This window comes from Falco naumanni, chromosome 1 (genome assembly GCF_017639655.2).
Source record: "Falco naumanni isolate bFalNau1 chromosome 1, bFalNau1.pat, whole genome shotgun sequence".
Classification (NCBI taxonomy): Eukaryota; Metazoa; Chordata; class Aves; order Falconiformes; family Falconidae; genus Falco; species Falco naumanni.
This window is the reverse complement of record NC_054054.1, coordinates 46,128,203-46,144,681: the sequence shown is the minus strand read 5'-3', so window position 1 is coordinate 46,144,681 and position 16,479 is coordinate 46,128,203. Positions and strand designations below refer to the sequence as shown.

General features: G+C 38.4%; 1 protein-coding gene across 1 annotated transcript in view; it reads left to right on the top strand.

Moving 5' to 3' along the window:
* The window catches only part of FAM53A (family with sequence similarity 53 member A), a 73,933-nt gene that overhangs the window by 12,635 nt on the left and 44,819 nt on the right, over nt 1-16,479 (top strand). Inside the window, exon 2 of the mRNA XM_040592006.1 lies at nt 9,489-9,736. Within this exon, the coding sequence (XP_040447940.1) occupies nt 9,587-9,736 (150 nt within the window). The 5' untranslated portion in view covers nt 9,489-9,586. The remainder of the gene's footprint in view (nt 1-9,488; nt 9,737-16,479) is intronic.

The following is a 16,479-nucleotide window of genomic DNA, read 5'->3' as shown; positions in this document are numbered from 1 at the left end:
ATGGGGGAGCAGGATGTGTGTGGAGTAATCATCATTGTCACTGCCATACAAATTAAAGGTCAGTGCTACGTGTTTTTCAGGCCTGAGTATTTTTAAAATGTGTACATGCCTCTTCAACCTTTCTCATTTTTAAGGGCAAACACTATGATCATGCAGAAAGGTGCTACTGCTTATCTTTATTTTGTCCTGGGCTTTTATTATCTAACTGATGGAATGAAGCAAATATCAGTAGTAGGACCAGTTGGTCCTCATCTATGTGGCTGTGTTTTGTTTGGGTTCCCCCCTGCAAGCCTTAGAATAAAATAAAATTTTGTGGGTCTTATAATATCGATCACTTGCTTTGGTGGGAGTGCTGAAAACTTAGGCTGGTGGTATGTGTATTTCTTCAAACACTGATTTTTTTCTGTATAAATTATTATTTATGAGTCCGATTTTTTAATCTTGCTGGAGGCTTTGTATACTAAATAAATACATCCACTGGTTTTAAATAAATATTTATACACAGCATGTGGAGGTGGAAATAATTTGTGTAGGACCTGAGCTCCAAGCTTCCAGTAATATCATAGACTGAAAGTTGCGATAGTAAGCAAAGGGCTTGGCATTCAGGTCTAAAAGCCTCAGTAGACCAGACTTCCTGATCCTCAGCACTGTGCGATGTCATCTTGTGCTTTCTGCAGCAATGCCGAGAAGGAAAACAGTCTAAATCACATGTTGCAGGGAGCTGACTGGTCACAGACCAATGCTGATGGCTTATTCAAATGGAACTCCAAACATAGTAGAGATGTAAATATCCTTCTGCAAAATTAGTGAAATACTTGCCTGTCAGTTAAGTAGTGGTAGATTATTTTAGGAAAGAGAATCTAAGTAACAAAAGCATCTTGGAAAAGCATCTTTCTGAAGCGTCTTTGTACAGGATCAGGCACAAGGCACAGCTCATCTGCACTCCCGTCTGACAAAGATACTTTAAAAGATGCAGGATGACTCGTCTGGGATGTGAATGTGAAGTCTTCAAGTCTGAAAGACAGGTTGAAACCTGGGAGACTGAGAGACTTATTACTGATACCAGCTTTCAATAATAAATGCTTTAACCTCTGGCTGGGTTGAGTTCTTAGCCCTAGTTTTCTGTGGTGATACATTCCCTGCTTTAATTAGGTATAATCTGGAAAAGAGTCTCTTGAGCTTGCTTCTCCACCATTTCTGTTGCTTTGAGAAATATACTTTATAAACTGTGACAAAGGCTTAACATCTCCTGTCTCAACCCTTCCTTTGCCTTTCTGGGAGAGGACTTTCCTCTTTATTTAAAAATAAAGCCAAACAAGCTAATAGTAACTTGAGAAATACAGAGTAGTGTATTTATTGCAGATAACATTCATTGTATAACAGAGTAAAATCTTCCATTTCTAATGCAAATTTTATTAAACAATTTTAGGTTTGTATTTGGTATGTGCTTCTCAGCCAAGCTGAATGAATTCTGCATCTGAAGAATGAGAAATTTGTACACCAAAGAATTACCTTTAACCTCTTTCCAGCACATAATCTGGCTGTGAGTTTTGCAAACTGGAAACCACCATCTTAAGCCAGGATATTCTCTTTAGTTTATTTCTGATGCATCTGCCGTAGGTTTTCTCCATCTCTCACTCTTTGAACAAGGTCTGTTTTTTCAATCAGAAAACTCTTGAGTACTACTTGTTCCCTTTGAGTTCAAGGGATTTGCCGAAACATACTGTATTTTAAATAAAACAGTGTCCAAATGCTGTGTATGATGGTTGAGGCTTTGCTTCCTTCTTATAGGAGCTCTCACATCTGAAGTGTGGGAGATGGTGTGGAAATGAGTGTGTAGGGTGCAGCCTTATTTTAGTAATGGTTTATATTTTGTCACAGCTGTCTCAGTGACCAGTTGGTATTAGAATAATCATGCTTAAGGGTCAAAACAGTGAAATGCTGAGCTCTGTAGTGATTTTGAGCATTTGAGGCAAGTGGACCTACTCTTTATTCTTGTGTATCTCTGGGGGCAGTAACAAATCAAATCCTAGTTTTTTGACCTTAGAATGGTGAAATGTAGTCCTGACTTGCACATTAAGTGAGGTATGGTCTTCAGCAGACAGCTGTGAGCTCTTAATACTGCTTGTGCTTCCTGAGCCTGTGGAATAGCTGAGAAACTTGACTCCAGTGGCCATCAGTTAATATAAAGGATGCCTTCTAGCATATTTTTCTTGTCCCCTTTTGCAGTTTTGTGCTGGAGTTGTGGCAAACTTTATTATAAGGAAGCTTCAGTATTATGAGGTGTTCAAGCCTAGATTAAAACTGGCTTATGAAATGAAGACCGCATGGAGAAAGCTAAGAGATGCTGTAGCTCAAGGAATATCTCTTTAGTCTTTAAAAGAAACTCTGGATTGCAAATGCTGGAACTAACTTCTTTGGCTTTGTTTTGAGTTCTAGCATGTGTAGTGAGTGTTGTTGAGCCTTACCTTAATTTGTCACATCTGAACTCTGCAGGGAGAGGAACTACTATTTAAACAGGATTTGCTAGATGGTTGTGAAATGACTTCCACAGAATACAAACTAGGATTATAAACTCTACACTTTGTCCCATTTGGTCAGAAACTGTTGTTCTAATGCACTGTTTTTTTAATTTTTTTGTAGAGAACCTCACAAAATAAAGGAGTGATAGTTAATTGTGCATTAAGAGAGGATCCCTATAGTATGAGATGCTGGAAACTGAGGTGTGTCCCCCCTCTAGTACCTGTCCCCCAAAACACTGATGGATAATTCTATAGCTGCAGGAAACTTTTAATTAAAACTTTTTAGACTTGATGTGAAATTTTGGAAAGTTGGAGATTAGTTCTGAAAAGGGTAGAGTCCAAATAATTCTCTTTAAATGCCTGCTAGTGAGATCCTTTCTGGGCTAAAAGTTATTAATATACTTATGTTACAAGGAATGCTTAGCCTCCCTGTGAACTTCTTAGCGCTGTGGTAAATGTGTAGTTTTAGGAGTAGAATGTTTTCTTTCTGTTTGGAAGCTGGAATTTTGCATTGCAAGAAACTAGACATTATGTAGGTTTTTTCAGATGGTGTGAAATATTTAGCAGTTTCTAAAACACTGGTCTTCCATGGTCTTGCTTCAAGCATAAGTAGGATAGGACAGACCATGCTTTGTTAGACTTGATTGGTTTTGTATAATGGGTCAATTTTGAAATGCATCTTGGATGCTGCAGAAAGTGCAAAGAGACAAAAAAATCACGACACTTCTCATCTAGAGTCTAGTAACAAAATCATCTAGATCTGGAGTTAGTACTGCTGGGGTGATTAGCTGCTTTGGCTTGCTGAAGCAGAGATAATATTTTAAAGGACCTACTTATCCGAATTGGAATTTTGACTCTAGCTAATCCTTTTCTTCTGCTGGGATCTGGCTAAGTATGTCTTTATGGGATTGTTGGTAATAAGGGTTCCATGTAGCACTCTGAGGAAAGAGTAGGGCATAATGTAAAGGAACAGAAAAGAGGGAATGACCTTTTTTGTTCTCACTGGGTAATTTTAGTCCCGTAGACAGAAAAAATGGAATTGTGATCGTCAAGAAACACCTACATTTTTTTGTTATGGGGAAATAGTCTAAAATCTCGTTATCTTTTCTTCTTCATCATCCAAGATGGAGCTTCCAGAGACAGGAGAAATTCAGAAGTTTCAAACAAATGTAAATTTTCCCAGTGAGATGAGCTGTTGCTGGAACATTTTGTCCTGCAGGATGCAGAGGAGGAGGAGTGGGTTGGAAATGAGTCTGGCTGCCTTACTTTCTTAGAGCCAAGAAGAGATTTTTGAATTGGCTTTATATTCCTCATCAGGACTCTTCATCTCTTTGAAAGTAGGTTGTCAAATTGGATGAGCCTCTGACATCCTTTAATTGACTGGGGGGTGGGTAATCCATATTTTTAGTAATCTTCCCCAAAAAGACCCCAGTGATGTCACTGAGAAGATACAGAATTTGTGACATGAGCATTTACTTTCCTCTACCTCCACCCTTAATTTTGGCAGAGATTTTACAAGTCATTACTACTCGTGGCTAAACTTTTAATGAAATAAAATCATCTCTTTAGTAGTACTGTAGGGATAGAATAATAAACCTTTACTTTCCCTCAAACTTCGGAATGTCATAGAACAGAACTTTAAATCGGAGATAATGGTAATACTGATTCCATCGCAGCTCATTCTCCAACTGTGAGGAATGTTAGCTTTGGCTCGTGTTTGGAGTTTGATTTTTTTTTAATATTGTTTGTCTTATTCCTTTTCATTAGTCTACTTTTCAGCAATAAAAATAGCTTCTCTTCCCTCTACCTCTCACCTCTACCCCCCAGCCTTAGGGAGATCCTAGTAAGACTAAGTCTCTCCCAGGACAGGAACTGTCTAACTTCTTCTGTTACACATGTTTATCTTGGATGATTCAACTTTCTCTCTCTAGCTAATCAGGCTCCATAAAAGATGGTGTGCTATAGGAAGGATGGCCATAATCTTGTAGGACTTCATCCAACTTGGAGCACCAAGGGCCATTGTTATTACCTCAGACTTGGAGGATCTTAGTGTTTGAACTTGCATGCCTGGCTCAGCTGCTACCTGTAGAGACTTGTGACAGCAGAGGTGTGTATGTTTGGGGTATGCTTACAGGTTATGTAGAAAGCAGGGCACGTACTCGCAACAGTAGGCAGAACTTGATTGTGCTGAGATCTGTGCTGTGGGGCAGCTGAAGAAATGCAAATTCAGCAGGATCCATGTTGCCCTAACAAGGATGGTCAAATGTTCCTCTTACTGAAAATCCAATTAGTATGAAGTTCTGAGCAGTTTGAGAGGGATTCGGCCTGATGAGCATAAAGGGCATGATAAGGAGAAACTGAAAAACAAGTTAGCAGCTTTTAACCGGTGCTGGACAGAGAATATGATGGGAAAAGTCCATAAAATAAAACAGCTTGCTATCTCTGTGTTTAAATTAAATGCATGTCTTGAAGCAAAAAAAAAAAAGCCTAAAACATGAAAATACCATGAGGAGTTTTCTGTAGTGTAAGGAACTTCTTTCTAGGAGGCATTGAGGGCCAAAAGTGTGTAAGGCTTGCAAATACATACTAACGCAGTTTTAAAATTACAACAGCGTAGTGAAGCTAGAGTGGCTCTTGGGAATGTCTTGCCTCCTAACAGCCAATATTAATTAGCAAAGATGAGGGAGGCAATTCCTGGTAGAGTATAAATAGCTCAACTAGAATGAACCAGGACTTTGGCGACTTTGAATTAAGGTGCTGAGGCTGCAGGGGTGATTGCAGATCACTGCAAGCTGGTGAGTTTGACTAGTCAGAGGAAATATGAATTGGAAAAAGGAGCAAATCATGTTCAAACCATGCTTTGGAAGGTGACATATAATTCCTAATTATAGTAGAATCTACCTGGCTCAGTGTAGGAAATGCTGATGTCAACTGGCTCTCATGTGGCTTTTTCTTTTTTTGTTTTCCTGACACTGCAGTCAGACAGGTACCTCAATAAGCAGCATTACCATCCCACAGTGTGCCCACACAAGCATTTGTGTCCCAAACTGGGGAACTGATCCTGCTGGAAGACAGCCTTTCCCAGGAAACAAAAAAGGAAGAACTCTGGTTTTATCCAACTATAAACATTCCTTGATGTTACACTTGATTCTCAGTGTAGTAGCAAAATCACTTGCTGGTATACTGCTGTGGGCAACAAATAGCCAGAGAATAAAATGTGCTGGCAGTTATGTTGGCAGCTGAGGTATGTCAAACTGCAACCTGGAATTGGTAGGAGTGTGGTGGCAATATGGCTGCATCTCAAATACTGGGTTCAGTTTCGGGAGCCTTGCTACAAGAGAGGGACCTTGAAGTGCTGGAGCATGTCCAGAGATGGGCAGTGAAGTTGGGTAGGGATCTGGAGAACAAGTCCTGTGAGGAGCAGCTGAGGGAACTGAAGTTGTTTAGCCTGGAGAAAAAGGAGACTCAAGGGGGACCTTATTGCTCTCTACAGCTACCTGAAAAGAGGCTGTAGGCAGGTGGGGGTTGGTCTCTTCTCCAAGATAACAAGTGACAGGGCAAAAGGAAACTGCCTCAAGTTCTGCCAGGGGAGGTTTAGATTGGATGTTGGGAAACATTTCTTCACTGCAAGGGTAGCCAAGCATTGGAACAGGCTACCTGGGAGGTGGTGGAATCACTGTCCCTGGATGTGTAGATGTGGTACTTAGGGACATGGTGTAGTAGTGGGCTTGGCAGTGCTAGGTTAATAGTTGGACTTGATGATCTTAAAGGTATTTTCCAATCTAAATGATTCTATGCTTCTATGACAACAGTTTGTCCACTTAAACATTCATTAAGTCATCATTGGCAAGAAGGACTGCCCAACAGGACCGGATTTGTAGTGTACTAATGTCCACAGCATGGAAAACCTAGTTGACTCACTTTGGACCAGTGTTGGTCTAGTGCAGTGTGCTGAATGCCTGGAGGTGGCTGTAGAGCACCTTCTGGCTTTGTTTCAGCATGGATTACTTCTGGATGAGACTGATGATCCATAATGTGAGATGAAGCAGTTAAAGGAGGCTGAGAGAACTGACTTTAAAAGCATGCTTCTGATCCGAACTAAAATTTGTGCTCCTAGGGTTGGTACTTGGTACTGAGAAATGGAATTTGCTGATGGGGGAGTAGTTGATATATGAAGGCTTGTCTGGGTAACACTGCTTTTCCACCGCTGTCCCATGTAACCCTTTATATATACACTTTTTAAAAAAATCTTTCTCAGTGGAGTGTTTAATTTTAAAATACTGTTGGTAAGTGAGTTGCTAAAATGAGACGCTTCTTGGAATCTCCACTTTGCTGGTGTTTCAGAACTGACTGAGTTTCACACTGTCAGAAAGAGCCTGAATGGTTGCAACTCTCAAGTATTACTTTCAGTAGCTGGTAGGGTTTAAGAATGTGGATAACTGTACAATTCAGCTTGATTCTGATAGTGCCATGCTTCTGTGATTTCTTTTGCCTCTCCTTTATCTTTTCATGCAACTGAAACTATTGGTTCATTAACTAAAAACTAATATTCTTCCATCTATTCTTTCCTTAGTCTGGCTGGTATTATGCTAATTTACGATGTCAGTGAAACACTGGAAGATTAAAAGAACTAAGAATCTAACTACATTATGGTGAACTGATTACAGAACAAGTCCTTGTTCCTCCCCCATCTTTGGTAGTTTTACTGGATTTGCTTTTTTCCTTGAGGAAGAACATGCACAAATTCTTATATGGCCCTTCTAAACAGAAAAGCTAATTAAACGCCTGCTGAACTTTTCAGTTGGTTTTTAGTAGTGGCCTCTTAGTTGGGGAAGTATTAATCCTTAAAATGAATCTGAAAGTCTTTGTGCCAGTTACTAAGCTTCTCAGCTTTGGTATGTTTTAAGTCTGTATGTGGACAATTCCTGACCATCAATCAGCCTTTCTTTTTACTTCTGTTCTGGATTTCTAGATCTAGTTTAAACTTTACCAGGTTTAAAAGGGACATTATGATGTGTGGTTGTGCTGTTCTAAATATTGCTCTGTTCACACACTTGTCCTTAAATGTGCATAGCATTTCATGAACTCCACTTTGCTTTGGCAGATGCTGCTTACATTGAAAAGGGTATTTGCAACTTTTACCAATGAGTGTTTCAACTTGAGTGGTTTTGATATTTGAGTTGGTGTGATTTCAGATCAAAATGTAGTAAATATTTCAAGTTGGGTGCTTTCCTGAAAGACGGGGCATGTTCAGTAAAAACAGACCATTATTTGTGGTTGAAGAGCACTTGTAAGCATCCTGTCTTATAGTAAATAAAAGTAGATGTGAGATTAAGGGCAAAAGATGTATAGAAATTGTGATTGTGGAACAGCTCTGAGGCTGTTACCTAACAGATTCCTGTGAAGGTGAAATAGTGTATGGTTAGCAGATGAAAATCATATTTGAGGATGTACTCAAAGGCAACAGGTTTAAAAGATAATCTAACATACCATTAATACTATTAATATCTTAGTTTTAAACGGGTTTAACTTGGGTCATGGACTCAAGTGGCTGCTTTTTGCTTACTACTACTGGGTATTTAAACAGCTGGTAAGAAGCAGTGTGGAAAAGAGGCAATATTTTATGGAAATTTTCATTTATAATTCTGCTATTGTATTTTTACCATAGACTTCTGTTTGCTAGGTTTTAAACTTCTGGTCCTAGCAGCATAGTTGTTCTTTCCTCAAGAGTCATGCTGCTTTGTTAAAATACAGAAATTTGTGCATAGATCTTTCCTGTTTGGTTTTTTTTTTTAATTCCTTAAGCAGTCACTGAGTACCCCTGACCAACTTAAAGCATAAGCAAGAATGGTTAATGTCACTAATGGATCCTCAGCATGACTTGAGGAAAGATGTTTATTAAGACAGTAAGGCAAAATTATGGGGAGTTTGTTGAAGGTACTATGAAGAAATTACTATTAATATTAATGTAGCCTTAGTTTTGAAAACTGGAAGTGAATTTGAGGATTGTGGTGAGCCTGAAAGGTGTGATGATAGAAGAAGGAAAATGAAGAAGCTGAAGTCCTGTGGTTTTTGTTCTGTTTCTTCTTGAACTGGAAGAATGGGGTGGAGTTCAGGGAAGTACAGAGGTCCATTTGCTGTGGTAGAAATAACCAGCTAATAAAGACTGCTGGAAGACTGTGAGGAATTATATTGTAGCAGTTTAAGGTTACTGATGTTGAGGGAAGAGAGAGGGAAAGAAATAATGTAGAAGATCATTAGGATTGAAAGAGGCAGCTGGTGAACCTGGTGCTTTTGATTTAGATGACTGCTCACAGAATAAAGATATCTAAGCTTTTGTCAGTGATGCTTTTACATGTATGGTAATCTGTCCTGCTTACAAGTTTAAGAGCTGGTGTTTGCTGACAGGTAGCAATTACGTAACTTTTTAAAAATAAAACCCACAGGGAATATATTAGAAATAGCTGAGAGCTTGGAAAGTGGGTATAGCATATGAGCTACCTGCTGCTCCACCCTCCTTAAGAAAGGCTTAGCAATGAAACAGTATGGTAGAATGTGTTAAATGTACAGAAAAGTTTGGTAGGTATCTGCATGTTTTGTATGCTGTTCTGGTGTACCTGGCTAAGACTTGAGTAGTTAAATGAGGGAAAGCTGAAGTCTTTCCTTCTGCCTGGGATAAAAATCCTAGGTAGAACCAGTTTAATACTACAAAACAACCAAATAATATCCTGATCTTTACTATGAATGAGTATCACCTCCCTTTTGCAGTTGTAATCAATGAAATCTCAATAGGAGTATTCTTTCATGGATAGACATGTCATCTGAAATGCCAGGCGATGGCATTGGTCAAAGAGTGATATTCTTGCATAAATAAATGATCCAAACGTGAGTCCTGTTATTAAAACAGTAATTATGAGGTAAACAGATTTTTTCTGACTTTTTCTTTTTTCTGCCTCAATTTTACAGAAAATCAGACATGATACACTGACAGCAGTTGGAAATAAACTTTGGCAATAAGATGGAAGCATAAATCTCAAGACTTTAAACCAAAACAGAAATGGCTCATGAGTATTGAAACAAGAGACCGAAAGAGCCTCCAACACTTCTGTGTGAGCAGTGGAAAAGGAACAACTACCATGGTAACACTAATAACAGAAAAGCTGCAGAACCAGAGCTTGGATGATCTGACATGTAAAACGTACAATATTAATCTGGTAAGGATCTGTCAAAATAATGTGTAATAAATGTGAAATGCAAAGTAGATTAGAAGTAACTCAAAACTACGTAACAAATTCAAGGATGTAGATCAGCCAGAATTCATCTCTTTAAGTTAGGACTGGTTTGCAGGGTTGAATGAGAGCTGTATGGGGGGGACAGGGGAAGAAACTTCAGTGTATGGCCCTTGTTGGTGTGATGCTTTCTTATTTTAGTAATCTTGTTAACCTTAGTTTCATTTTTGAATAAATAGCAAAAAGCCTGAATAATCGAAACCTCCTCAGGATTCCTTTTTCCCCTAATGAAAAACACAAGTACTGGTATGTCATAAAGTTTTCTTCACTTCATATGGCCAAGTGCTCAATATCTGACAACAGTATTTACTTACAAAAATCAGTGACCACTGTGTAGGTAACTCCCAGCACCTGGCAGAAGGAAAACAGGTCATCAAGTAAATACAGTTGAACTGAAAGTCAAGTTACTGACAACCAGACTGGTGCTAGTAGATCTTTGCTTTTGTCAGTGTGTCAGATGTCTGGTGCTCTGAAAAGTTTTGTAATATTTGTGATTCAGGCATGCTATTTGGACATGAAGGAGTCTGTTCTTTTGCATTTAAATTCTGAAAAGAGCTATTAGCTGGTCCAGAGTGAGTAACGCAAAATAGTGTCCTGTCAGTTTGGGGTGCCCACCTGAGAACCCTGGGCCCATATTATTCATGTAATACACTAGCCTCATTTCACTAACTTTAATTGTAATGGCACCCTTCTATAGGTCAAACTTCAGGGTACCAAGGGGACACAAAAAAAAAGATGACTAAATGTCAAAGTATTTTTCAACTTGAGTTATATTTAAAATTACAATAATGCTAGCATTGAAACTGAAGCATGTTTAGTTACTTCAACAATAAGATTCTGCCTCTATTATGACTTGTACTGAAATAGCTGAACTGCTTCCTTACTTATTTTACAAGCCCAAACTAGGTGAAGCACATCCTGATTGTAGTGGAGTTTCTGCACAAGCACCTGCAATTCTCATGTGTGAAGTGCTTGACCCGTTGTCCAATACTTTGTCCAGTAAGATTTCTAATAGTAGACATCAATCAAATGGTTTTATTTTTAAAACTGTAACAGGTCCATTTAGAGTTCTAATAACCTATTTGGTTTTAGTATCTTCAAGTAAAATACATGCTGTTTTTGAAAGGCAGATAAAAGCTCTTGGAATGATGTTAACTCTCAAAATAAAGTGCTTACTCAGTGCTTATGCTTATTTTGGCTAGCTTGGTGAAGCACTTGGGCTGTGCAGTTTCTAGGAGAATCTTCTGCATTCTTGAACTGGCAAACTCATGTGTAACTAAACTCTGAGCCAAAGTGCGAGACAACAATGACCTGTAATCAGCAGCATTGCTTGCCTCCTTTGAATTTGCAGTGACATCTTGTGACTACTAGTTTTTGAGGCATTGAAGTTTGCATAAATTTGAAAAATTAGCTGTCCTTTTACTGATAGTCACTGTAGGTTTTGGACCAGAAACATGTAACACATCCTTCTCTGCTCTTTTTTTATGCTGTGTGGAGTCTATACAGGACTGTGTTGGCACGCTGTCATGTCTTGTAGGTTGGTTGCTTTTTATTTCTGTCCTTACCTGTACATACAATAAAGCATACAAAAGGATGAGTGCAGTGGAAAATGTCTCATCAGTGGTTTTGTTCTCACCCTTCTGCTCCTCTCTTCTGTTCTATCAAGTAATTGGTTTTGTAAATGCTTTAGTTCTTGTAGAAGGTGGGTTCTAAGGCCAGGAACAGGTTCTAGTGGCACACAGTGGCCACTTGAAAAAGTGTGGAAATCGGTGAGGTGTGAATAAATGTGCAACTGGTTTTTTTACTGCCAAAAAGAATTCATGGGAGCAAATGATGGCTGCTTGACTAAAACATGAATCTAAGATGAAAAAGTACACTTTTTTTTCCCCCTAGTAAAGACAGCTGCTAGTGAGGGTCTTGAATCTGCTCTATAGCATGTTTAGACTTTTTGGGAAGAGGTTCAGGTTAATGCTGTAGTTTCTTCTAATAGCAAGAAAGATTTAGAGTAATTCTGAAATGGTCTTGCCAGAACCTTTCATTACTTGTGCTGGCACAAAATCCTGTGAGACCATGTGGTGAATCATATTGTGCACTGATCGAGGATTAAGACTAACCTTTCTTGCCCAAGTTATGTTAAACCTTAACAGTTTCACAATACCTTTCACAGTCCATCCACACAAGTGCTCCTCTTGGTACAAGCAGATAAAATAGCTGGGGAAAAAGCTATTCTGTAATGCTGCTCATAAATGAGGGTTACAAAAGAAAGCAAGAATGGTGTTGAAAGCTATTAACCTTCCAGTTAGCCAAGCTGGGCATGAAGACAACAGGTATAGGATACTTTTTCAATTGTGTAAGCTGTATTGTGACCACCCAGTACCTTCTACCTGTTGCCTGAGTATATTGTAGAATATTAGCTGTAGCTTTTTAGTGCTCTGTTAAATGGCATATTAATTTTCCAAGTGAGTGTAATTCATTTGGCCTGTGCATTCTCAGTTACATTGTACAATCTTATGCTGCACATGCCTTCAGAAACAAACAAATGATTGGGTTTCCTGCTGTAGAAGCAAGAAGGTTGTCCTAGGCTTTTGTCTCAAGTGGGCACTGAAGCTCACAAGGTAGAACAATGTCCCTGGTTGGTTGACTCTGCTTCACAACAGTGAGATGTTCTGTGAGCATATTATGGCTTTCATGAGTTGACAGCATGAATAATTCAAATAATTGGTCTCTCTTCTTGAACATAGATCCCTTGAATCTTAGGAGTCTTGAGGAGTTTTTATGTTTGGACTAAGCTTGCACTTTTTTGTATTTGTGTAGAAGCTAGTGTTGGTTTGTGAAGTAACAGTGTGTGAGCTGCATGACTTCGAAGTGTGGTGTTGAGAAGGAAATGTGAGCATCTCCAGACAAGCATTTGTGGAAGAAAAAAGCTGTACTATAAACCCCTTCTGTACATGTTGGTCATCACTTTTAATTTTTGTGAAGCTGACTTGTGTTGAAAGACAGAATTGAAATGACTTCCTTGGATGGAAAGCCACTAGCTGAAATCCTTGAGGGCTGAGTCTAAGATGTGACTTCATGTCTTTGCATTCCAAGAAAAGGTCAAATGCTTCTCATCATGACTTCCTATTTGGTCGTATTTGGAGAATATTTGGTAAGAGAGATAGAGGTCTGGCATGGCCTGCTTGAACTGTGAAAGTCACACCTATGTGGTAGTTAAATTAGTACTTGAATAATAAATACTGGCTTTCCTGTGGTTTGGTAAGAATGCTGATAAATTGGAGGAACCCAAATATACTTGGAAACTGGAGAAAATGCCTTGGAATTAAAGAAATTAATTTTAAAATTATGAAGAACAAGGAGTCATTCAGGGAATGAGGAGGAGAGTACAAGCTGTGAAGTTATTAATGTAATGGCTTGGGGTGTATGTAGAAGAACAGCCAGAAGTATTTTTGTTACAGTTAGGTTTTCACTAGCAAGGAACACTTATGTAAATTATAATTGTCAGTCTCACTTGCATGCCTCTTTTGTTTAGTCAGTTAAAGACTAGGTGTTGCTGTAAGTGAGTATTTTAATGAAAGAACAGCTGCTAAGACCTGGTAAACCAATGGAAAATGGCATTGCTGTCCTAAATGTCATACCATGCAATTCCTTTCCTCTTGAGCATAGCCTCTCCAAATGCACAAAAGAGGTTCTGCTTTTGAACAAGCATTTCAAAATAGATCTGCTCTCTTGCATGAAGTGATTACAACCTTAAGTGAAACTAGTAGACTCATTGTTTTGTGTATATCTATCTTGAAATGTGCCTTTTCCTGGAAAGTGCTCAAGAGGCATCGGATCTTGGTGGCTTTTTGATACATGTTCAAAAAGGAGCAGTTGGAACATGATGTGCATAACCTCCTGAGTTTTCTCTTCAGGAAAATTACCTTATTGAATAATTTGACCTTATTCTAAGGAAATTTTTTCTTCATGCAGAGGTTGGCAGACTTCCCTGTCAAGGTTCTTAACAATTGCAATCTCTTCTTGAGCATAATTATAAAAAACCCCTCTTAATTCAGGAAGCTTCAGGTACATCATAGCACAAAGGGAATGAATGTGGGAGGGCAGAGCATGGAGGGGTGATAAACTGGTTCAGTGACCTGTCATGGTAATATCTAGTGGGACTTCTGCCATGTGCTGTTTAGAGCCTCGTTCCTATGAAAAATTTACAGCCTGATAGTCTACTCAAGTTTGTACTTCCAGACATCATTAAAATATACTGCCAGATAGTGTTCCCAAGTATTTTTTATATGTACAGAAAACCAAGTACATAAAATGGAGATTTTTTGCTTATTGTTTTCTTAGTCACCCCTTATTTCGCTGCATTGAGCTTTTACTGAAAAAATTGCAGCTTACTCTCTTTTTTGCATGTGAGGTGTGACATTCTTAGTGAGGGATTTTGGTCTCAATATCTATAGAGAATTAGTACTTTTTCTGTAACTTACAAGAATTCTGTGTAAATGATTACTTAACAAGTTGTAGGGTAGTAATGTCTGCCTTGTCATAGAGGTGAGCTCACGAATAGCTGTAAGGACAGGGTTGCTGTCTGTATTAGAACACTGCAAATGCTCTCCGTAGTACGGATAGTCTGTGTGTATGTCATCCCACTTTTTCCATCCTTTCCTTGAAAAATGCTTTCAGTGCTTTGCAACTGTCAGAGATAGAGTAGTTTAGACTCTACCCGATGGATGAGGCTTTTTAAGGTGGTCAAAGTGCAGGTAAAGAACTCAGGCATTCATGAAGAGAATCTTGTTAAAGGTGCATTTAGTTTTAAATGAATTGTAAAAAGTAGATATCAATCTATTTTGCCACATGGGGTTGTCCTTGAGGTTCTGTTCTAAGCAGCAAAGATCTTGTAAATAGTCAATAGTCTTTTAAACATTGCTAATAATTATGTTACGATTCTTATTGCCGTTTTCCATGTAGTTCAAGATACATTGGAACAGAATTCTGTACCAAAAAGTCTTAAAAGCCAAACACATGTTTTCCATAACTGCTGATAGTTGAATAGGTTGATACTGCCTTTTATTTGGGAAAACTGGAGAGGGAGGAATTTTCTGCAAAACCTTAAGTTTTTTAATTTGTTTCCCCTTCAGAGACACCTGAAATGTAATTAATACTGTTAATGTGCTCTTGTGTTCTATATGACACCTTAGTAGCTGTTTAGGGTAAATGGTTGATACTAGCTTTTTAAATGTGTATGCTATGTAACTGGCAACTGCAGCTAAAATCAAACTGTTAAAAGTGACTGGGGCTCCTGCTGTCAAGTAGCAGACTTCACATGATTCGGATAGGGCTAATTAACTGTAAATCTGACAGATTCAGACTTGAGGTTCTGCTGTTTACTTAAGTAGCCTTCTTTAAAAAGTTATAAGTGCATCTACAGATGCGAATGTAAAAAGCAAATGGCTTGTCTTGTATGCAGATGTTGATAAAAAATTAAGATAAAAAATCAGATTGCTGTGCTGTCCTTTGTTTCATTATTTCCTACCTCTAAACAATAATACCAAGGGAATATTGCCACAGTTTAGCATTTGTATCTTGTGTGGGGCTCAAACATATAAAGTTGTCACTAGCAGTTTGTGTGCTGCCTTACAGCAAAAAAAAAATCTTTGTTGCCCAAGGATGTTTAAAAATTGACTTTGTATCTGGAAAGGAAGTGCATGTACAATGCCATCATCTTTGGCACTACACAAAAAACAATGTTCACATAGAGCGTGTTGCTCTCCTTAAAGCGCTCTTCCTCTCCATCCTGAGGTGGTGATGGGGGAAATAATGACCCTTGGGCTCTGATGGAGCCTTAAGCCATTTATTTATAACTCCATTATAGACGGCAGGATAACAAGCTCTAATCGTTTCTGAGAAATCTAGACCCTTTAAGAATGCCTCTGTAGTAATATTTGCTAGTTAAATTAAAGTAGACAGAAAAACATTCTACATGTAAATGTGTCTTACTGTGCAGATGCTACTGATGAAGTTTAATCATGAAATCTGAGGCTCTTTACAGCCAAACATTGTTTTAAGTATGGCTTTTATATTGTTTCCAAGTGGTGAACAGTCACCAATAAACCATGGTTTCCAAAGTTTGTTAGTTTCCAAAAGATGGTATTTGGTTAGGAGAGATGTTTTAAATGCCTCTTGTACTTTCAAGATTTAAGATACTTGGCAACACTAATTCTAAGAAGATGTATACTACTAGTAAAGCCTGACTGGGACAATGCTCGTGGTGGTGACCCTGAAGAGCTTCTACGCTTAGTTTAGATAAAGCTAGTCCTGTCAGTTTAAGATGAGGTGTTTTGCTTTTTAGCTTTAAGATTGAAAATGGAAACCCAATTGTCAGATTGTAATTTCCTCCCCACTGAAATGAGAACTGGATCAAAGCTTTTTTGTTAAGGGTGAATTATCGCTCTTAATTTTGCTGCTTATTCACATTGGCTAATGTTGTAATTCTTGAAACAGTTTGAAACTTAGCATTAAATTAGAAAATACTACAAATAGCTAGATGCCAGCAGTTTTATTTATGAAGATCAGCTCTTCAGGAATTTCTGGAAGATACCCAGCAAACATCATCCTTTTAAAGATGTTGTTAAATGTACAAATAGGGAAACTGAAAACTGCATGCCGTTTTCTGGAAG